Below are 24,488 nucleotides of genomic sequence, written 5' to 3'. Positions count from 1 at the left end.
ATTTTCTCATCTTTTTGATTTTTCATTCACAGCAAATGAACTGGCTGAATTACTGCATCTGTAGCCAGTCAGAGAGAGGAACATTCCCTGTTCATCTTAGCGTTGTGTGAACTTCACTTTCTACAGTAGCTGCAATCACTTAAATGCTCTCATTTAAGCAGCGCAGGCCAGATGCTCAGCTGCCATCGAGGTACATTTGCTCTGCCAGAATAGCATAAAAAGCCTGTAAAACACCCTAAATAGATAGCTAAAGATTCTCCTCTCTCCCCCAGAGCAAACCTAACATATAACAGTGACCAGAAATACTTACAGAATTGCGGTTTATTAGACTAGGTAAAAGGAACTGGTAGGTCTCAGTCCACTTTCTAGTGGACACATGTCCACCAATAAAACTTTGTTCTTTGCAGGCTGAGAAAACTAGACAAGAGAACTGGAGAGGCCATGAGACTCAACTACCCTTTGGGAATGAAAGGCAGTAGTGTCAGGTTAGGGTTCAGGCAAACTGGCAAGGGCACGCATAGACCTGTACTGCCTCTGCCCAGACTGTACCCATTGTGTGTATTAAAGTTTAACTGTACTATTAACACAATTGTCTCATGCATCTGATGCAGTGAGCTGTAGCTCACGAAAGCTTATGCTCAAATAAATTTGTTGGTCTCTAAGGTGCCACAAGTCCTCCTTTTCTTTTCGCGGATACAGACTAACACGGCTGCTACTCTGACAACTGTCTCAAGCACTCAATTCACTGCAAACCGATTCATGACATTTCTGTCCTAAAAAAAGCAGGCCAGTTCTAGGACATGGACTGCACAGGAAAGCACTACACAGACCTGAAAGCGCTGTGAGGGGGGCGGAAAAAAAGAAATTATTCAAATACCAAAAACCACAAAACACAGATTTCCAGCAACCCCAATTCTAACCTAAAAGCATACAAACTTGTCACAGAGTGGACCAGGCCATTAAACTACCTCCACTCTCTGACAACAGGCTATTGTGTGGAGGATAATGGGCCATTCTTCATGGCACCAGAAGCACCTTCTAGATGCTCATCATTCCTAAGCCAAAACATGGGGGAGAGGAAAGGGGGTGCAAAATCTCATATTCATAGGCTTGGCTCTAAGTCTAGAATGTTTTTGGAGGCCCAGTGTACACTGACCGCAGCTGGCCCAGGTCAGCTGACTTGGGCTCGCAGGATTAAAGAATTGCAGTGCAGATGTTTGGGCTCAGGCTGGAGCCTGGGCTCTGAGACACCCCCCCCCCCCCCCCCGCCAGGCTCCAGAGCCTAGGCTCCTGCCCAAAACGCCTACACTGCAATTTTTAGCCCCACGAGCCCAAGTCAAATGACCTGGGCTCAGAGACTCAATGCTGTGTATTTTTTAATTGAAGTGTAGACGTACCCCAAGACTAAACTGAGAGCTCCTGCTGATAAAGATGGTTACTATCCATCCCACAACCATCCTTTTTGGGTGGGGGCAGAGGGAGGAATCTTAAAGAAGTGAAATTTATAGTTAGCCAATAGCTCTGGGAAGTGGGACTAGACGAGAGTTATTTATATGTATACACATGCTAGGAAGGAGTGCTTATCAGTATTCTCCAGTCACCTTTAAACAGAAATTTCTAACAAAATTAATACCCCAAAATAAATGAAGTACAGCCGCACACTTCAGTACAGGGTTATGTCCCCTCCACCCCAAACTGCTTTCTTCCATTACATTAGTTATGCTCCCAAAATGTGTTTTTTCCATTCATTAAACTAGAAAAAAATACTTCACTTTTTCGGAACCGTAACAACCTTGGGGAGGAAGGTGACTTTCCAAGCATTCCCTGTTTCTCATTATGGGAGGAAGAAATCAGCACCACCATAGCCCAGTTCTATGCAGTGCGCCATGAGCAGATATTAGTGCACCTGGTTCATAGCCACCCCCTTTCCCCTGCATCCCTTTTCAAAAAAGTTTTAACCATCAGCAACCAGAAGAGAGATTTAAATAGAACTGACAAATCAGATTTCCACCCTCCCAAATGTGTCACTGCGAGCTCAACTGGGAGTGAGATCTATTGATTTGAACAAGGACCAAGAGAGAGCACCTACAAACTAGATAGTTTCCAGGTTCCTCTTTTGGGGAAGAAAGAGCGGTAAGATCGTGGTTGCAAACTAAAGGATGCATAAAATACTCTGAGTCCCACCACGTGGCAGTTACTCCATCCAACCAGTCTTTAAAATTGTGTCACTCATTCCCCGGCCCAAAAGGGAAGAAAAACTAAAGGCTAAAAAGGTAACTAAACGAAACTCCTCGGTATTCAGTCTCCTTTTTTGTTCTATGGACAAGCCATTTTTCCTTCTCTTCCTCCACGAGGAGGTCTGAGCTTCTCCAGAGTATCAGCGCTGCCAAGCGACTGTTCCAGGACAGGGACTAGAATATGGCAGAGAAATCTTTGTGCCGTTTCCGTCTCTGAAAAGCTCACTCTTCCAGGATGGCTTCAGACAAACTAGTAGAAGCTGCTGGCTCTAGCTGCAGCGCAGGGAAGGAGCGTTTGGAAAGGAGGCTGCCAGGAGGAGGGGCTCAGCGTCGCACAAGAAATTTTTTCTCAATTGCAAAAATAAGGTGCTGTTCTAATCCTCCTCAGCAAATCTAGGTGGGTCTGGCTGCTTTGGTGGAGATTGGGTATAGAATCCAGGGGGAGGGAGAGAGAGAAAGGTGCTGCTGGCTTTACTCCTTTCCTGCAACGGGAGACCTTGCAAAACACCCAGCACTGCTACTGCAGCAGCCATTGATTTTTCAGAGGTCGATACTCCACTCCCACAGATCTGCTCAGCAGGAGCTTCAAATCACATCTACTGCTTCTACTCTACACCACCCCTTCTACTGCTTCTGCTCTACACCACCCCTTCTTCTCTACGTTCCCCCCCCATAAAATTAAACACACACACACCCCAAACACTGAGCAGCCAAGCAAACCCCATGTTCTCCCCCTCCTCTCAAAAAGAGAAATTCAAAGCTACAGTGGCAGTAGAAAGTAAGAGGAAGGAATAACGTGATTCATTCACGGAACAAGATGTCGCTGACGGAAAAACCCACCATCTAGGAGGCCAGCATTCTCTCCCTCCTCGGGGAATGCTGGGTGCTGATCTCTTCCGCAAGTTCCTGGGAAATACAACAGCAAAACTAGCTTACATTTAACCCTTTGAGGACCCCTCTTAGTTTCTACAAAGCACTCTAGCATTTAATTAGCATTAATGTAAGATGGGAAATGTTCAAAGCAGTGGTGGAAAATGCTCCTATTTTGGCTTTTCCTGGCTTGCCAAGGTAATTAGATTTATATTCTGATTAATATTCGTTATTTAACTGTTTAATCACAAAGGTTGCCCCAGCAAATGGATGGCAGCACAAATGAAGGGACCTGGACTCAACTCCCAAGCCAAACTTTTTGATCCCCAAACAGGTCAGAGCAGAAGAGGCTGTGGAAAGAGCACAGGTGACTCCTTGCCACTAATCTTTCTGCTAGAGGATGCTCCCAGCAACATTTTCATGTTCTGGAGGGAGACATATCTAGACCACTTTAGTCAAGAACACTGGTCCAACTTGTGGCCTTGGGAAGGAAAATGTAAAAGAGTGGTACAACTCTCAAATGATTGACCACAACCTTGTGTTTTAGGTTTGTTTGTTTTCAAATGCACCTCATCCTCTATCTACAAAAGATGCAGTGTCTCATCCGAGGTCAAGACTCTGCCCTTATATAGAAAGTTAACCCCTTCGCTCTATCCCTAAGGATATGAGTTCCCAGCCCTGCTTCCTCATCATCTGCAAGGCATTCTTCATCTGTGATGTGTTCAGTTCAGACTCCAGAAGCATTTAGTCATCTCCGCATGTGATTACACCACCATGCCAACCACACATGGGTTTGGGTAGGCAAAGAAATGCAGCAAAGTCAGGAATTCAAAAAACTGTAGGAGATGTACAAGGCTCTAGGCCCACACACTGAATTTTGAGAAGGATTGTACCAAAAACTGAGCGAGCACAGCACAATACCCCTGAAAGTAAGATTTGAGTAAGGAAGTTCATGGGGGATGGGAAGGGGATTTGGAATTTAAAAAAAACAAAAACAAAACCAGCATCAAACGTTTGTAAGCCAGACATACCTTGCATTTCCCTCCTCTGAACCAGGCCACTGAAACAACCGTCCCCATTTCCTTGCTGGCTGTCACTTCCATGCAATTAACTCTGTAGCAGCCCTTCTGGGGCTTTCTAAAGGCACAGAGTTGTGTGTTCACAATGAAGGCACTTTCGCTCTGAGAAATCAGTCCAGCAGCACATCCCTATATTATGCTGTTGATCTGGATGGGCTAGGCCAGCTGGGAAACTGAGCTATTTAATCTAGGAAATTCTCCTTCCCCATCAGTTTACAGGAGTGAGCGTGGGCAAGGGGGGGAAAAAGCGAGTATAACCATGGCAACCCAGCCTATTCCATGCATTGCCCATTGTCAATTACTAGCCCCAGAAGTTGCCAGAACAGTCAATTACCAGAGACGTCTTTCTTGCCATTTCAGGAAACTCAACAGCCTCTTTAAGAGGTTTCTTCCTTCCTGGATAAAGACCCGATTAAAAATAATAAAAATCAATCACTCAACTCCTCCTCTGCTCCTCACTGGGAGTTTGTCTGAAGTCACACTGCAAATCCTACATCAGTAAGGACGTGGACAGCCCTAGCAAAGCAGCCGGTGCCTCCAGAAGGGGGCAGAGCAGACAGTTTGCTAAGGAAGCTGACCCTTGATCCTACCCTACTCTACACACAACACATACACCCACTCCCATGAGAACCGCATGGGGGCAATTTTCTCCCAGGACGCTTGTAACTTGCATGCATTAGTTCCCAGGAGAAGTCAGTCCTGAATGCCATGGGTGTATTTACATGACGATGCTTGCCTGTCAATTGAGAGCTCAGGTGAGATGGTACTAAAGCCTGTACAATCACCAGCCAAAAAGTTACCCACCTCCATTTATCCCTTAACCGTCCTGTGCGGAGAGCAGAAGAATGAGCACATGTTCTCCTTGCCCCTCCCACCTTTCTTCAACCCTCCAGTGAGAGGTTAGTGTCTTTTGCCGAGACTCGAGACTCGTCCTCCCAACACATCAGACTGCCAGAGGGAGACTTCTGCAGACTGAGCCAGTGGCAAAAGGGAACAGGTCTCCTCACTTTGCAACAGACCTCCCTGGAGAAGCTTTCAAACTAAACAGGCCATCTTTCAAAGACTAGACTCTAGAGCTCCTTCTAGGGTGCAAAATAACGGCCACGCGTTTTCATTGGCTGTATCTGACTGAAGGGGGGGGGGGGGGGACACTATTGTTAGGAATCCAATATCAGAATGGGTCATCCTACAGCAATTTCCTGATTAAACACTGACCTGCCTATTTACTGTAGCCAGGCTTAAAAGCATATTGTAAAGAGTAAGAAACAAGACTGTCTTTCCAGACAAACTCTGTCATTCCTCAAAGGAGGTAGAAAACTAACAAATATAAAACAAGCTAATTGAAATTGTTCCTATGAAAACAAAAGGCTCCAGCAGTTAGGGGAATCTGTGTAACATATACAGGCAGGAAGCAGAGCTGAGCCACCAACGACCAGAATAGAAACAGGAAACGGGCCCTGGATCGAGCATAGAGAAATCTGCTGCAAGCACAAGCTCCAGCACGAAGCAGAGGGAAAGCAAACTGCATCAGTGGCTCAGAGCAGCATGATTTACAAGGTGGAAGCGGATTGGCTACCCCGGCAGAGAGAAACCGAACACGCAGGGTTCAGCGCTGTTCAGAACAGCCATGGCTGATACAGCAGTGGGGGTGGGGAATTTCCTTCTAAACACCGGGTTAGACTAGCTTAGTCCAAAACTGGAGGGAGGGGTGGGAGGAGAGAAATTGCCACATGGACAAATAGCAAAGCAACCTGGAGAAGCAGGTCACACACAGAAAACAGGTCACAAGAGTGACTAAAAGATCATGCAGTGCTGCTGTAGCACTCGGTCGCAGGATATTAGAGAGACAAGGTGGGTGAGGTAATCTCTTTTATTGGACCAACTCCTGTTGGTGAGAGAGGCAAGCTTTCGAGCTACAAAAGAGATCTTGGAAAGGTACCTTTCCTGGATCAGAGTACCTTTCCCAGTCATGAGGAAAGGGTCCATGTAGCTTGGTCTCTCTCACACCAACAGAAGTTGATCCAGTAAAAGATATTCACCCACCTTGTCTTTAGATTATGTACTAGAGGTGCTAGTGGCATTCAACACCTTTCTCAAGCCCATAAAGAGCTATTAAACAAAACCCCCGCAAAAACCCCAAAGCTCAGAGAAGCTCAGCGCTCCAGAGAAATAGCACGAAAGTGTTACCAGCCACAAGATCATAGCAGAGAAAAAAAAAATCCTAGAAGAATTAACGAGGAAACTTTGTCAAAAGTTGATACAGGGGGATTCATTCAACTCCCATTGTCAAAACAGGCTTTGTAGGAACCTTCGTGAAGCACCAGACATAGGATTTCAGGAATTGCACACTTTGGGACAAGTTACAGGAGTGTTTCCCATCTAAACATTTCTGTGGTGCCCAGTCACGATAGCATAAAAGTGCCAAATGGCTCTGACATTTATACATTGCTGGTCCTCTTCAATGGCTTGTAGTCAGAAATAGGAGCCAAAAGTCCAGAAACAAACAAGTTTACAAAAAATGTTCAGCAGGAAGCCTCAACAGGGAAGGAAGCTGACTGAGTTCACTATTAGATTTAAACTCTGAATGTCTATTTCTTCCTCCAAGTTACCAGTCTGGCTCTGCACTTGGTCTTCAGCACCTAACATTCAAATAAAGATATTTGTGGCTTTTTTCCCCCAGCAGCAACTTCCTCAAGTCAGCTTTTAGCCATAATTTAGTTTGCAGTTCTGATTATTTCCAGTCAGGGGGATCGTGCAGAAGATGACGACATTTTACTCACAGACACAGCTGACTGAACTCACAAATTATTCTACCTTTCAGTACTTATAAATATAAAAAGGGGGAGGGAGAAGAGAGAAAGAAACAGACTGCAAAGTGGAAATAATGGTAAATTTTGTTAATCCCACCAGCACTTCCTGACACGCCCCAGATGCCAAGAAATAAACGGATGCTAAGTATTTGGGGTAGCAAGGAGGTAGAGAAGAGCCAAATAATTCCCAGACTGCCACACCACATACAACAGGAGAGCAGGGCCGCTTTTCACCCCTTCCCCAAAACTATTATCCAGTTTGAACGAAAATGATCGAGACTGCAAAAGTACGAAGCCATAGCGAAGGTGAAAAGTGAGATTTGGTTTTTGAATTCTCATTTGTCCTCAAAAAGGTGAAAGACCTTTTACCCCAAACATCCAATGGCAAGTGAGTGATCAGTATATGCAGCTACTAAACTGCAGGATCAAAGAAGATCAGCTTTAAAATACCCTGAAATCTAAGCCAGAGTGTCCCAATACCACAGCTAGGGCTCTGCACTTGGAAAAGTAATAAATTACTAGGTATGTTGACAATTGTCCCTTGATGTTCTCCAGATTAGGTCTCAGTGCTTTTAGGAGCTCTCATTAAGGTCCTTCAGGACAACCAGTAAGCCAGGGACGGCTGCAGCGCACAGTTGCGCTTAGTTTTTACAAAAGCTCTTCCGAGCCAGTCCTGAACCAGGACTCCAGTAAATTATTTAAACCTATTGTATACTTGTAGTTCCCCTCCTCCTGCACTCAAAACCAAGCCGTGAACTCTCAACCCTGGTGACTCGATACCCTATTTATTCCTCTTAAGGCAGAGCTGCCACAACCAGAAGTCACCTTTTACAGTAAAGTCAAACAGCTCATCAGATGCTGAAATTGCAGACTGGCACCAGCGCTCACGGTTGCTCTGAAGTTTTCCCCCTCCCCCTCAATTTTATGTCAACATTTCTGCTTGGGTGAAGATTATCTCACCTTCACAAACTGAAGAGGCGATCAAAATGCGTTCCTACCTGAAGATTAGTTTTCCACCATTTTCATTTTGACAGGGAAGCCACCCTATACCTGTTTATGGGGTGCAATACTTTATGCCCAACCTGAAATATTACCACGGTTCCTCATAAAAGGAAGAAAGTCGGAGTCCCTTCAGCAAACCAACCTGAAACCACCACCAAACTTGTTTGGCTTCACCAGGTTAACCACAACATTCAGCTCTCCTGCCCTCATGGACAAGTACAGGGCTGGTTTGCAGAAACAAGAAAAAGCCAAGTTTAAATAGGAGCAAGTTTCTATTGGCACAGAAAACCTAGCAGCAATTTAGGGCTACAAGGATTAGAGCGCAGCGTGCACTTATTGGAACAAGGCGAGAGACAAAATGCAGTCTAGCAAAAGAATAAATGCAAACATTAGTCATTACTGGTGGACGATACAGGCTAGACTGTCAACTAGAGTAATAAAAAATCAGCATAGCTTTATCAATGGAGCAGCACCCGCTGAGGATCTGGCCCTACATCCTAATTCCATATTCTTATGCCTCCTACAAAACTACAAGTAAAGTGTCTCCGAGTTCCCTACCAGGCCACCAACATATCCATTCTTCTGACACAGGAACGCCTTCGTTTCTACATCTTCTAACCACATAATTCTCTCGGGTTCCAAGAGAACTGCCTAAAATCAAGTGTCGGTAAGCAAGAAAACCAACTTGAGACAAAGGAGGAGGAAACAGACTAACAAAAAAAAAAAAAAAAAAAAAAAAGAAGAAGAAGACGACACTGATTTAAGAATTCAGGACCTTCTGCAAAAAAAATTCCTAGCCTAGACTTTAACACACAGCCCTTTGGATAATGATGCTCAGTCATATTTCAGATGAAGCAGAAACATTAAACCTACCACCATACTACATAGATATTGAGAACACCAATCAAGGAAGAGGCTAATTAAGAGGAAGGGGTGGAAATCAAGGGAAGGCAAAGGAGAAGAGATGAATGAAGCAGCTTTTAGACCTTTCACATCCCCGCACTTTCAACCATGTTTCTAACCCTTAGAGTAAACTGCAACTCTTATTTATGAAGTATGCTTTAGGAGAACACACTGCCACTAGGTTTGTGAAGGTTGTGCAATAAACTCTGCATGGGATTAACGTCTCACGTAAGGGAAAATTAGTATTTTTTGGGACACTGACCTGCCATTTCCCCCTCCAGTCCTACTGAGGAGGTCTATAACTCAAGATTAGACAAGAGGAAGGGAACAGAAGAAAGGATCCACGCTTAGCACAGAAGAGAGCTCTCTGATTTCACCTAAACACTGCTGAAAGCCAACTCCTCCCAAACCAGAGAGCAGCTATTGTAATTAATAGCTGGAGATATGGTACTCCGATTCTGCAAGAGTCAAGGTCTCAAGAAGCTGAACACCAAACAAACTGGCTGCTACTTGCCAGAGAGAGTCTCTTGCTGATGATCAGAGGTTTAGGATCCCCTAGGAGGAAGAAATTTATACTAATGATTACGCCATTTATTACCTCTAGACACTAAGACTACACACTGTCCCTCCCATACACAAAAGAGTTATCTAAGTTTAGTTAAGTGAATTGCTGATGGAGACTCCCTAGGAATCAAAGAATTCTTCAGAAAAATTCTTCACCCAGACTATTGTAGGGAAAATTGCCTTTGCCAGGCACCTACCTGGATCTGCCACTGCTTTAAAGACATCTGTGTCACTGGGTAGCCGCAGTATATTTACTCACATGCTTTTCAAGTCTACTCTTCAGAAAGGGGGAGAGAGACCAGAAAGAAGGACTTACCCTATAAAAGCCCAATAACTTGTGAACCAAAGTGGAAGGCCAGACATTTTTTGCAATCTACAGATGAGCAAACAAAGCATTAGATAAGTCTGTGAAATGAATTTCAAACTCTTGCAACATTCCTCTATTTCAGATTCTCACAGCAGTGAAAGAAACATACATCAGAGAATGATACAAAGATTAGTTCTCTAAAGTTACTGAACAGATTCCTAGACCACCACCACCAGAGACCAGCTACACATTCCTCAGAGAGATCTTGACTAGACTGGCAAGAAGTGCCACATAGCCTGGACATTCCTATTAGACTTATGGTTAAGTACCTCGGAGACTGACTTCCTTTTTTTCTTATTTTTTAAAGTGTTTCCCCCTTCACTGCCTAAAGTTTCAACACAGGCACTAAGTCTGATGGAGACATATGAAAACTCTGGCCCTTATGCAATTAAGAAAAAAAGCCTTTAAATATATTTAACCTCCTAAGCAGAGAGGCCTAGAAAACAGCAGTATTCACTTTAGCCAGAGCTGCTCTACAGGTCAGTAATTAAGAAGCTGCATTTCACAGGTTGCCAGTTACCAAGGTGCACAATAGCGGCTACTCTGCAGGGCTTATTGATCGTAGGGAAGCACCTAAAACTTTCAAACGTGAAAGGCCACAGTACTACCTATGGTTCTATAAGGCACTTATACGGCTGCTTGGGAAAGTTACTCTATTATGGGGGAATCCAAAATTCCTAATTGACCATCCAACTTTGAGGGACACGGGGAGAAGAATGAAAAGCGTACATTTACACTTTAACAGAAAAAAATCCTTAACAAGGACTCCATATCAAGCTATTCTGCCGCCAGACCTCCCAGTACAGAAGCCAAGGGAAAAGTTGCCTATTGGAACAAAAATGGGTAGATAATATTAACACCTGCAAACATTCCCTTTTTACAGATACAGAAGTTCTTTGAGACAAAACTGGATGTGCATCAGACAGTAAGTAGACAAGAGTGTTCACCTTAAAGCTAGAGTTAACAATTCCCTTCATATTAACAGGAGATGGAATTCTGGGAAACAAAAATGGAGGTAGTTTTTTTGTTTGTTTTTTAAATCCTGCACATCTACAAATTTATTTATATACATACATACCCCAGACACACACACACACACACACACACACAGAGACATATATACATACACACAAATTTAAAAAAAAAAAAAAAGGATGGGTACCAGGCTCTAGGAAGCCATTGACAGACTGACTGATGGCCTTTGATTTCACTATCTAATCCTTGAAAGTCAGAGACTGAAAGGCTGTAAAAATGTTTGGTTAAAATAGAACACTGGGTCTTACACAGAGCGAACACCTAACGCAACACTAACAGCAACACTGGATTGAGTTCCATATGCTACAGAGGTCTAGAAGAGATTTCTCACATGGGAAGCTTAAGTACACGTCAGACACTGATGGATATGTTAAAATTCAAGCTTCTAAACACGACAGAACTCCCACATTTCCAATTCCGCTATTCCATAATAGAGCCACTTTGAAGGTGAATTTGAAGAGGGCTCAAGGAGAGACCACATTTATCCATAACACCACAAAAACAAACTCCCACTTGGCTCTGAGCAGGAGCCACTTCTGCTAAAGAGAACAATTCACCCCTATATTCTGAGTCAGATGGAGCTGATTGGAAGGATTCATGGAGACAGCATCAACAGTGCTACTAATCATGACACTCCACTGCTCAGATTCAGAGTGATTTCTTCAATAGCTACACTTTCCCTACATTGCAAGACAGAAGATGGGTCATAAAGAAGGACTTGGAGTGGAAAAAAACATGCTGTTTAAAGATTCTCAACTCCTCAGAACAAAATTAATCTTTGGAATCAGGGTCCAAAAGTAGCCAACACCAAAATAAAATTAACCCATTTTGTTATCAAACTTAAGAGTCTGATCTGCATTTTGATGACATAACTTGCCCCCATGATCCATGGAACTGTTTAGAAGGGCTCACCACAGACCAAAAAACTGGATGCTACTGTTGAAAGCAAGAATAACTTCTGCTATGCACACAACTCATTCTCCTTTGACCAATCCAACTGCAGTCTAGGAAGGAGCTTTATCCTAGATGCTAAAGGAAAAGAACTTCTATCTGATTATAAGTCGAAAATAATTCTTCAGTGAAATCAAACTGAGTTCAACAGCTCAAACTCTTCTTTTGAGCCATAGGCATGGATCTGCTTGGTCAGCCCATTCCAGACCTTTAAAGGAGAAATGTATCAACCCTCCCCACTAAATTGCTACATTCTAGGAAGTTTAAAACCAAGATAAGAGACGCATCTCGCTCAACAAGCATCCAGAATGTTGTCCCCAAAAATCTGGTAAGTTTACAAATTATATAATAGTTCAAATGTTTAAAAAAACCCACAAAACAAGCAGATTTGGAGTTAAGAGGAAACTACTGTCCTGGCTGCAGTGAAAGGAGCTAACTCCAGGTCTGAGTAACCTGTCTTATTCACAATCTGTTCAGTCATGTTGGACCCAAGGTGTACAAATCAGCAACATAATAATCCACTGACACATAGGTAGTGGCTACAATTCTACTAGACTATTAACATACATGTAATACTGGGTTAAACTGGAATACAAAAACAAAACATAACCAAAAAACCAAACAAGCCAGCCACTGCACCCCTATATTTTAAAAGGGACAAAACCAGAGGCTGCCCTAGTGATCAGTTCTCTTCAGCAAGAAACATAAGCATCCCAGAGTGCCAGTCAAATATTTAGGCCAGGGCTTCCAAGGTTAAAAAAAGTTTACCCTCAGCTTCATTACTTTTGGAAGTTATATCTAATCTCCAGGGGGAAATCAGAAGCTATTGACTAAAAGCAAGAAGCATAGGCAGCCTCTATACCTGCTTCCATCTGGAACACTACCAGTCAGTACTAGTGATCCTGGTGAGCTTCTTTCCTCACACCAGTCACTTACAGACAGCCTCACCACTCACCGGCAGGCTGGAGGGCCTTGATTGAAGATTCAAGTTCATATCTTCTTGTCCTTTACTGGAAGCCATTGAGGGGGCAGAGGATGCCTGGGACCCAAATGAGTCTTGAGATAACTCCTGAAACACAAAGAAAACACAGAAGTGAAATATGGACTCCACAGCATTCAGTCTTGGAGCATTCCAGCAACAAGGAGGCAACAGTTCATGTACCACTCGAGAGCATTTGCCCAAAACAAGGAGGGAGACAAAACAGAGGAACTAAGTTAGCATCCCCTGCCTCCACACAGGATCAAGGCTGCTGATGGACAGCTAGGCCAAGTGTCCGTACTAGAAGTAATTTCAGCACTAGGAATCTAAAAAAGATAGTAATTTTCCAGCTATTGCTCTATTTTTCACAATACAGACAGTTTAAGAACCAAGATCTCTTGTAGGCACTTTCTCTTCCTAACTTCTAAACCTTTCCTCTGGAAACTATGGCAATTAATTACACATATTAATAGAGCTGCTCCAAAAACAGAACAGTTTTCTGAGAAGTTCTGCCAAGATTTTTGATCTTCCTCACAAAAATTGTGAATTTCAAAGGTTTTCAGACAACTCCATGCTTAAGTATTAGAACATTAAGGCAGATGAAGATAATTTTACCTTTAACGTAACAGGCCTTGATCTTTGATTAAAAACTCCATTTCATATTTGTGCTGGGCATTTCACTTCCCCACAAGTGTAGAGCCTGCTACTCTGACCTCTCCAGGTCACTTTGTATCTATTCTTCATTTGCTTCCTCCCCCAAATTTGGGGCCCATCTGTACACTGACTAAGTTTACATGGAAAAGCCTCACCCAAGCAACAAAGTAGCCACTCAGGGTGCAGATAGCTTGTTACTTTCAGTGATAAAAAAAAAAAAAAGGCTCCCAATGTCTTGGGAGTCTTGCACTGCGCTACAAAAGCAGCAGGAAGACCAAAAGTGTGTCATCACTATGATAAGCACTGCAGCTCTGTGGACCACCTGGAGACATTCCATGGACCACAGTTTGAAAGCCATTCAAGTGAACCGTCCTTTAGACTGGTATTGCCAATTAACAGCATTCACTAAGTACAAACAGTAGTTTCTGAACCCTACAGCCTTGGTGACTTTCTCTGCATAGCAGCCCACCTCTGTGCCTTCAGCCATCTCATTTCTACATCACAGCCGGAGGAGATACAGATCTATGCCAAGCTAAGAGGGCAATACATGTATTAGTTTAATCATAGGTAAGCAGGCGTGCACTGGTTTTAAAATGCACAGAGAACTAAACTCTGCAAACTCCCGTAGTTACCCCCAGAAGGAGATAGCGAGCAGCAGAGGTCCTACCTGTGGAGGCGGGAAGCGTTGCTGGGAGTAGGCAGGCTGCTGCTGCGGCTGAGGTTGTGACTGTGGGTATGAAGACGACTGCTGAGAAAGAGCAGAGGAGGAGGTTTGCTGAGGTGGTTGCTGCTGCTGGTAGGGCGACTGTGCCTGGGAGTATGGAGGCTGACTCTGCTGATGTTGCTGGGCCGCGGGCTGCTGCTGGGGATACGGGGACGGGGACTGCTGATGCGGCGGCTGGGACTGCGGCTGGGGGTACGGAGTCTGCGGCGGCTGAGACGGAGTCTGCGGCTGTTGATAAGAAGGCTGGGAGTGAGAGGTCTGGGACGGTGGCTGCTGAGAGTATGGAGGCTGCTGTTGCTGGGGATGAGGACTTTGCTGGTTGTAATATGGAGTCTGGCTCTGCTGTCCATATGCACTTGGGCCCTGCTGTCCATAAGGAGGAATCTACAAAAGAAGAGTAGAATCATGCAAGTTAGAAACTGATTCAGATACGTTCTAGTGGTTTGTGGAATCTGAGTTCCTGCAGCCATGACTCCCAGGCAGCTGTGCTGGGCAATTAACTGGACAGGTCATGGAAACGCTGCTGTCTAGAGGAGTATGCCGCTGAGGAAACAGGGAAGCCAGTGCTGTGCCAGATTCCCTCTGGCAAGAACAGATCTTTAATATGGACCCATAAGGACTTTGTTGTGATGTCTATTAGTCCATCCTCAAATGTAAGTAAATCACCAAAGAGTGAAGTCTCGATGCAAAGGCAGCCTTTTGCATTCTGCGAGAGATCAGGAGGAGACGACGACTGTACGAAGCAGTGAGCCACCCCAACCTGACATTTCTGTTACTCCGAGGAGTAGTTATCTCTCTGCTCCGGTTTACAGATTTGTGTAGATGCTGTTTTAATCCACTAACTGCTTCCCCTTCCGCCCCCGCCCCCATTACACTTGTGATACTGAAGATTTATGGTCACCTCTCTGGAAAGCAAGACCACCACAGATCCTTGTCCTTCACATAAGGATTCATCTGTTTAAGTCCAACCACAACACAACGCAGCCTAAACAACAAATACTATTTTCACCTCAGTAACGGAGAGTGGTACACAGCTGACTTTGTTTAAGGCTGACCCCGTTAGCACACACATTCATACGCCATATTTAAAAGAGTTCACTCATCTGCTCGTCAGAGAAGAATGGGTTGTGGTGAAGCGTGAGAGGCGTTTTATTTTTTGCTCTACCTGCTGAGCATACGGGATGCTGCCCATTGCACTCTGTGTCCTGCCTTGCATTCCCATGGGATATCTCTGGGGAGTCTGCGGCCCATAGGGCTGTCCTGGATATCCATGCCCTTGCTGTGGCCCCGACTGAGGTGCCTGCTGCTGTGTGTATGGGTTACTTCCTCCATATGGCTGAGGTCTCATTTTCCCCATCTGATCCATTGGGCTTGATGGCTGTGAAGAAAGTAATGAGATGTATACAAGCTGAATGTACATCACATTGGCGTATACAATCCTTACTCCCATAAAACCACAAAACTGCAGTCATACTATAAAATACAGCATCGCTCTCTGGAGGAGAAGCAAGCACACAGGGCCTACAGATACTCCCCACAGCACTAATCCCCAGCTGTGAGGAATCTTTTTACACTCTGCCATCTCCTCTGAGGCCTGGAGAAAGGAAGGAGAGAGAAGGGTCATTAGGGGAAAGGGAAGTCAGTTGATATATCCAACTGGGGGACTAAAGAGCAGTGGAAGGATCTTTTCCCACAGCAGGGTGTGGTTTAAGCAGCAAGTACACCACGAATAATTAAATTCAATGCAAAAAGCTGTGTTAATACAATGCTACAGCTGAAAATTTAAAAACGTACAGAAGTCAAAAGGCTAGGGCTCCCACAGCAACCTCCTGGCACTGATAGTTTCTTGCATACCTCTACATGCAGTTAATTTGGCCTTTTATGCATTTAAATTTAGCCACACAGTTGCATTAATCCAGACATTTATTTCAGAGTGTGGTGCTACATGTGTACACGCCAATGCATGTGTAAAGTTGCATTTCCACTTTTTAATGTGTTTTACATGTTTCTTGCGTAATTTTTGGAACACAACAATATAAAATGCCCTCATTAGCTTTTAGAGCCATGCCCAGGGAAAGGATGGAGTTTTAGAACTAAGACTTTAAAAAAAAAAAAATAAAAAAAAAAAATGTTATCCAAGTACATGTGCACTCGTGGCACACATTGTAGGAAGAGGCTAACACCAAGATAGTTTCCCTTGCCTGTAATTTTGACCAGAGTCAGTCCATCTTTGAATCCTCTCAGTTCCCCCATCCTCATCTGCTTCCACCTGATCAAGCTCAGGCCCTGGTCACCGTTTTTTGAGTCCTGTGTAACTCACCCTTCCCTACTTATCGCCATCCCTTCCTACACCCCACCCCACCAATGATGCCAGCCCCTCACATAAATATCAGTGTTTTAAACACCCAGCCACCACCATATGCTGCCTCCTAAGCTGTCAAGTAGACAAGCCCTGTGTTGATATAACTTATGTCGCTCAGGGTGTGACTAAGACACACCCGAGTGACATAAGTTACAGTGAACTGACTGTGTGGACAGCGCTGTGTTGGCGGAAGAGCTACTCCTGCTGACCTGGCTACCACTTCTCGGGGAGGTGGCTTTATTATGCCGACAGGAAAGCTCTCTCATCAGCACAGAGCGTCTTCACCAGCTGCACCGCTGCAGCACTTCTAGCATAGACTAGCCCCTATGCACAGATCTCTCTGCCTTTGATCACCTGCAAGGCTAATGCCACTTTTGAAATCCCTTTTTAAGAGTCACTTCTGCCAGGACGCCCACAGGACTGCTCCTGATAAACTTTAAGAGTAATGGGTTTATATTTAGCCTTTAAAATATAGTACTTTGCAGTTCCGAACTGCAGTCACATCACCACCTTGGCCACAGCACGCATCTTTAGATGGAGATTCTCTAGGTCTGTCTCTCTATATTGAGAGCAACTAGCATACTACAGGCACTACCAGAAATGAAAAGCAAGTTTGACAATTAACACACCGTTCTAAACTGAGGCCCTTTAAATCAAAGTCTGTACATGACAGAAGTGTAAACTGCATCCCTAAGGAAAGGGGTAAAAAAAACTTAATACACATCTCTGATGCTTGTAATCCAAGCAGGCTAACTTGTCTCCACCAGGGCTGCAGCATGCATCAGCAGCGATATAGCATGTGGCCCCTTCCTTCCAAAGCTCTCATTACACACACACACTTCATGGATAGGGCTTTAACTGCCCTAGCCTTAACAGACTTGCTCTGGTTTAAGAGGAAAAAAAAAATATATACACCATCAGGAATTCTACTTGAATCCCTTTATGCAGTTTAACCCATGTGCTTCAAGAAAGGAACAGCCAAGATTGAAATGCAGTGATGGGCCTATCAATCCAGAAGCTGGTGAGAGCAGTTGGAGGGTGGTGAGCTATAGATCCCCTTGCACACTAACGTTATAAGAGATGGAAAAGCCAAGAGGAAGGAATGCCTGTTCACTTGCAAGAACACCTCAGGATAAATAAGGAAATACCAAACCCTGACTGCAGAAGGCTGAAGAGTCTTCTCTGGACTGACACATGGGAAATCCTTTTGACAGGAAGCCACAGGAGTAGATTACTATGATTACATGTCAAAAGCAAAGGCCCTGCCACTGAGACATAACTGAGAGAAAAGTTTTACTGCTTCTTGATCAGTGAAGTCCAGACCCTTTTCTTACACCCTCCTGCATTCACAGAAAGAGAAGATTACTTACTGTAACTAGAGGTTCTTCAAGATGTATGGTCCCTATCTGGATTCCACATGCAGGTACGCATGTGCGCCATGTGCTGGAGCTGAAACAGTTCATAATTGTGTCCATTGACACAGAGGGACCATCACTCGAAGAGCCACCAAAAGAGAAACTAGAAGCGATCTCAAAAATCTGTGTCAAGCTTTGGTACTTTGAGAGAGTGTTATACAACCAAACTTTTAGTCCTGTCATCAGCCAAATTTTCAAAAACCAAAGTTACTCTACTCCACTGTATGCAAAAATAAGTGCATGATCCAAAGAGGATGGAGCTCGGCTGTTCTCAGTGGTGACAAATGACAGAACAAGGAGTAATGGTCTCAAGTTGCAGTGGGGGAGGTCTAGGTTGGATATTAAGAAAAACCTATTTCACTAGGAGGGTGGTGAAGCACTGGAATGGGTCACCTAGGAGGTGGTGGAATGTCCGTCCTTAGAGGTTTTTAAGGCTCAGTTTGACAAAGCCCTGGCTGGGATGATTTAGTTGGGATTGGTCCTGCTTTGAGCAGGGGGTTGGACTAGATACCTCCTGAGGTCCCTTCCAACTCAGTTCTTCTATGGTCAGCTTGTATTCTAAAGATCAAACCTGGTCTTTCAAAAAAAATTAAAACAAAAAAAACTTGCTCTAGGCCAAAGGCTTGTAACACCAAGTTTCAGCCCAGAGAGAACTTACTGCCAAGCTCTACAAACCCCCAAGTCAGGCTATATAATGGAAAGTGCAAGAGACAGAAGGTACAGTTACCCTACACACACTATTCTGGCTTTGCTACAATGGTGAGAACAACTTTACAAATGTAAAGATTATCCTAAACAGGGTAACAGAGATTATTCTAAGCGGGGTAACAGAACAGCATGTGCTGGTCAAGAGTGATACTTTAATACACACAAGTAGAAGTGAACAGGGAAAACTTTTCTACAGCTTCAAAGCAGGTGAAAGTGTTTTTTTTTAAAAAAAAAAAAAACACACCACATACTTCTGCCAGAAAACAAGACATAATAAAGGACGATCCCATACCTTTCTAAAGGGGTAAGTGGCGTTGATTCATTTATGAGACCAACATGAAAAATATGTAAAGAGTGTCTTACTGTGAAAGCGGAGGCTACAGAGCAAAGAACAGTCTCCACAGCCAGGCAAACATGTATTCCTGTCACTTTTATGACAGTCTATTACATATCTAATTGTTTGGTAGGGAAGGGTGGGGGCACGGAGAGAAAAGGGGGAAGAGTTTCTCACTGAGTCTAATTTGCAGCACTTGAATTGGCTTCACTCAGATATTGGCCAGTGCTGGGATAAACCAGAAACAATTTCCTGGAATTACAAACCTTTCACCTTGGATCTGAATTTATTTCTGACCATGTTTGCTGTCCATGTTTGGGGGGAGGGAAGGGGAGGAATATGGAGGAGGGAGGGGAATCAGAAAAAAAATAATAATAAAAAGCATTCCTGGCTGTTTAACCCAGAGAAGCCCTAATTGATTCCCACAGTAATTAACCTGCATTTTACCTCCAAGAGTGGTAGTTAAGGAAGTCGGCACTGCTATTTATAACTCATCTCAAATTGAGGGCAGACTGCCTAAAATCTAACACATCCCAGCTGTACTCCTGTTTGAACTGGGGCCAAGGGAATTTTTTAAAGCAATCTTGGCACTGAATGAATGACACCAACAGTATGAGAGAGCGTGTGGTTGTGTTGTGGTGACGTAGCAGCAGAGGTGGAATGGGAAAGGGGGGGGCAGTGTACTGTAATCCCTCTTCCATGCATGCTTTCACTTCACAGGCCCCAACCCTCTGGTCCCTGTACAGTGAGCTGGGAACCGCCCATTAAGAACCAAGCACAGGAAATGTCTTTTCCTGTGGAACCTTGAAGTGAGAAGCACATGGCTAATCTGCATAAAAGCAAAGCTACACCGCCCCTGCCAGGAAGGTTAGTGCTCATAATCTCTGGCTATGAGGCTGGCTGCCTGTGAGGACTTGGATCTGTGCCTGATAACCCAGAAAGAGCCGAGAGAACAGATGGGTAAGGACCCCGGCAGAAAACAGCACAAGGTCATGTGATTCACCACATGGCCCTGCAAGCACAAACTATTGTTTGGCTGCTGTGCTCCTGTACAAAGAAAAGGAGGACTTGTGGAACCTTAGAGGCTAACCAATTTATTTGAGCTTATCCGATGAAGTGAGCTGTAGCTCACGAAAGCTTATGCTCAAATAAATTGGTGCCACAAGTCCTCCTTTTCTTCTTGTGGATACAGACTAACACGGACGGCTGCTACTCTGAAACCTGTACAAAGACAGTAAATCCATTTCCTGCAAATTCAGGGAGAAGCAGCAGCTGGCTACTGCTGCTTCTCCTATTGGACTCTACCATGCCCAAGCTAGTCCGAGGACAGGGACCACTAAGCCTGGGACCTGCAAGCCACCAAACACAGAAAAGCTCTCACCAACAAAACACTGATTAACATTGTTTTTGCAAGCTCGCAGATGCAGCTTCCATCACCTCCCCACAGCTGAACCCAGATGGGATCTTACAGTACTGAAGAAGATAATTTTGATTTCTGCTCAGGAGATTGTCCTCTTTTCCTCTGTGTTGCACGTATTATACTACCCAGGCACAAAGGCATAACCAGCCTCAGTTACTGGAGAAACTAGAAAGCTGGCTGTCCGATATTCACTCCATCAGTGCTGAATTAATATTGGAGAGTAACAAGGAGACTACACCTCTCCACTAGGAAGCCTGTCAACCAGCTTCTTCATTTCTTCAGAGGGGGTTTTATCTAGCGATCAGGTTTAACTATTTAAACAAGAGTGTAAGATGAGCCATGCTCCCCAAAACTTTAAATACCTTGCCTCTACTCAAGGCCACAAGTTGTTCAAATAAAGTACTGAACCAGTGACAGAAGCATCAGCTATCTGAAAGTGAAAACACCTACCCTAGTTTGTTGAAAGGAAGAGGAGACAGAATGAGCAGCTTTACTCATCCATTTTCCAGTACTTCCCACCCCATGTGCGGGCACTGCAGTCCCATGACCGCAAGTAAGAGAAATGGACCAATACACATGTCTTTGATAGCTGGCAATTCAGAATGTAAAGAGAACTTTGCTCTTGAATCCAAGCCATCAATAAGGAGTCTGGACCCAGCTCAATATCTACAATAGGGTATGTCAACTGAGCATTCAAGTTGTCTCAAATACAAGCAAGTCCTAATTTAAGCAAAGAGGCTGCAGTGAATAAGAACTTTGAGTGCTGGCTCCAGTTTCATAAACTATACTACCAAGAGCCATCCGTACCAATGCTCCCTTGGAATCTCCGGAACCTGGCCGGACCAGTAAAGGCCAGCATGTCGAACCCTAACCACAAAATCCCATATGGACCATAAGGATGAAGCATCAAGCCATACCCAGCAAGCCCAGGCTCTACAGTACTTTAAATTTAAAAAAAAAAAGAAAAGAAAAGAAAAACAAACGTACTGAGATCAATACCTCACAGGGGTCAGTGACCCATAACAAGACAGTCACTGGAAGCTCTCAAACACTCCCTGTCCTATTACATACTGGGTGGGGGTTATCATAGCTACATACATGCTCATTAACAGGGCTTGAAACACAAGGGGCAGTTCCTCAGCTGGCATAAACTGTCATAGATCCATTGAAGCCAATGGAGCTATGACAGTTTGTGCCAGCTGAGGACCTGCCCCAAGGAAGCAGGGGGTATTTCCTACCTTGCCTTATATAACTAAGGTAATGCCACAGAAGTGGCTGGAAACAAAGCACATCTTGCGGGAGGCGGCGCAAGCCGGGATTATGATACAGAAAACAATGAGAGTTAGCATTCAGCAGGACCAAAGACATTATGGTTTAGAGAACTAGACTTTCAGTTTAAAACCAAACAAAACAAAAAAGCATGGAAATGGAATGAAAGTACTTATTTGGCATCATCTGTACAACCATTTTCATGGCTCCACCAAATGGTATTTCTGAAACTTTCCCCACAATGTGTAAACCAACTTTAGCTCTTTCACAATTAGTTTGACAAGTGCAGGCTAAAAAGCCAGAGCACAGAACTTATTAATATTCTCATTCAATAGTAAACAGAGCTCAACTTCTAGTCAGAAGCACTTTCCTCTAGTCTGTATTAAGGTCAATATCCCGGTCTGAACTCACTACCTTTTATAACTTTCTGACGGGCCAGTTTACTGTGTCATAATTCATCAGTTTTTACTTTTTTCTTTACAAGCTTGTCCTTTCAAAGATGAAGTTTCAGGTAACTGAAGTCTGGTAAAAACCCACTTCGCCAATATGTATGTTTCAAAAGAATATCAGAATTACAGAATCCCTTTAAAAGGAATCACATGAAGAAAAAAGGCACTTCCTAAGGTGTTCTCCTCTCCTGCTTCTACCAAAAGTCATTCAGAGCTCCCGCAAATTTAGAATTAGGACTTTTACAATGAGGGGGAAAAAGGAGGGGGAGGAGACATTTCAAATATATCAACACTCAGAAAGATACTAGTCCACTCTGGTCAGGAAAGCTGGACTAGCAAGTTCCCTTTCTGATCAGAATGAGCACTGATCATGAACTATCTCCTCCACTTTCCACAGAGCTGGAAGGGACCTCATGAGGCAGGACCAAGTACTCCTAGACCATCCCTGACAGGTGTTTGTCTAACCTGTTCTTAAAAACCTCCAATGACAGGAATTTTTAAAAACCTCTCTTGGAAGCCTATTCCAGTGCTTCCCCTACCCGCAGTTAGGAAAAAAACTTTTCAATATTTAACCTTGATCTCCCTTGCTGCAGATTACTTCCTGTCCTACCTTCAGTGGACATGGAGAACAATTGATCACCATCCTCTTTATAGCAGCCTTTAACATATTTGAAGAGGTATCAGGCCCCTCCCCCACACTGACTGTCTTTTCTCCAGACTAAACATGCCTGGGATGTTTGGTTGGTTTTGTTCTTTGTTTTTTTAAACCTTTCCTCATAGGCCAAGTTTTCAAAATGTTTTATCATTTTTGCTGCTCTCCTCTGGACTCTCCAATTTATCCACATCTTGTCTAAAGCATGGTGCCCAGTACTGGACACAGTACTCCAGATGAGGCCTCACCAGTGCCGAGTAGAGCAGGACAATCACCTCCCATGTTTTACATGCGAACAGTCCTGTTAACCCAGGATATTACAGTGCAACACTATTCTCAGCAAGAGGACCGTCCACACGCCCCAGAAGAGCCATACTAAACACTGCTGCTCCTACTCTGCCACAGTTTCAGCTAGTTTGGGCAGGGTTTCTGTTTGCAGAACAGACCATTATAGAAGAACAGCCTCGTGGGAAGAGGTAAGCAGAAGCTGCACTTACAAAGGAAAAGCCCTAATTCAAACAATCACAATGAATGGCCAAGTACAGTTTTTGTAGAGATGTTTCTCATACAAGAGCAAATGCGAGCAAAACAAAAAAAAATCCTGTTTAAAATGGTGCCAAAGACCAAATAAATGTCCACTGAATGGACCTTCAAAGTCCTCTTCTGAAGCTAGTCTGTTCAGAGCACACAAGACCCAGCTTTCGCAAAATGCGCCAGAAATATGAATATTAGAAGGTAGCACAAGAGTCTTTTTGATGCTCTGCAGGTACCAAAGATGGACACTGAAAAGTTAATTCACTACAGTAGTTAAGGCAAGATGTGTTACATCTGCAAAGAGGGATGCCATACCACATGCAGGCTTACCAAGAGGACCCTGGTCTCATCAAAAACTGGAGTAGCTAATCTCAGACGCCAGAGATACCAGGAAATTCCCAGCAACAGATGCACTTTGTCAGAAGCCAGAATTTTTCCAAATCACCTCTCCTCTCTCTGGCCTGTGCCTTTTAAACTCCCTCTACCAAAGCCACAGAATCCTACTTATCAAGACTATAAGTTTCCCGGTTCTGCAAGTCATTCTCTATGACAGATGACCATTGCATTTATCACTCCAGGTTAGTAGATATTTATATAGTTTCCTCCCACCGCCCAAATCACCATACTATCTGAATGACTGTCGTATTTAGATATGCTGTATGTTTTAGTTTTCTGTAACCTACAGCATTTACACATAGATGGACAGAGATTGGTCTACCAGGAAATAGTCTTATATTATTAAAATAAGTTGTTGCAAAAGATCTAGCAAAAAAGATTTACAGTGCATCTATTCTATCGGTTCAGGAGGGGAGAGTGAGAAGGGCACTTCCTTGTTTGAAAGCTAAGTTAGTGCTTGTAAAGATGCCAGACAGGCCCAGCCTTGCTAATACTAGTTGTGTGAATCTGGGCGTCTACCATGCTTCTTGCAAAAAAACACACAAGCAGCATGAGGCACAACCAGTAGAGGTAAAAGCGCCTTTCTCTGGCTAATTTAGCACTTTGTTACACAGACAAATACCCTTGTCTGAAGGTGTTGAACAAGCAGAACCATGGCGCCCCCCCCATGCAGGCCACAAAAGCAATTACGTTTTATTTATTTTTGCGCCTTCATTAAGTTTTGCTAGTGAGCCAGTATAACAAGGTTTAAATCTAAGAAGTTTCAAAACAGTA

At 43.9% G+C, this 24,488-nt stretch overlaps 1 protein-coding gene across 2 annotated transcripts in view; it reads right to left on the bottom strand.

Moving 5' to 3' along the window:
* The window catches only part of ARID1A (AT-rich interaction domain 1A), an 82,963-nt gene that overhangs the window by 35,722 nt on the left and 22,753 nt on the right, over positions 1-24,488 (bottom strand). For both annotated transcript variants that reach the window (XM_084652420.1, XM_084652419.1), the window contains exons 2-4: positions 15,341-15,553; positions 14,119-14,559; positions 12,774-12,887 (exon numbers count right to left, since the gene is read on the bottom strand). In XM_084652420.1, coding sequence (XP_084508546.1) covers positions 12,774-12,887; positions 14,119-14,559; positions 15,341-15,553 — 768 coding nt within the window. The remainder of the gene's footprint in view (positions 1-12,773; positions 12,888-14,118; positions 14,560-15,340; positions 15,554-24,488) is intronic.

This window comes from Lepidochelys olivacea (assembly GCF_965140295.1).
Source record: "Lepidochelys olivacea isolate rLepOli2 genome assembly, chromosome: 19".
In the NCBI taxonomy this organism is placed as follows: domain Eukaryota; kingdom Metazoa; phylum Chordata; order Testudines; family Cheloniidae; genus Lepidochelys; species Lepidochelys olivacea.
The sequence above is the reverse complement of the archived record's forward strand: the minus strand, read 5'-3'. Positions and strand labels throughout refer to the sequence as shown.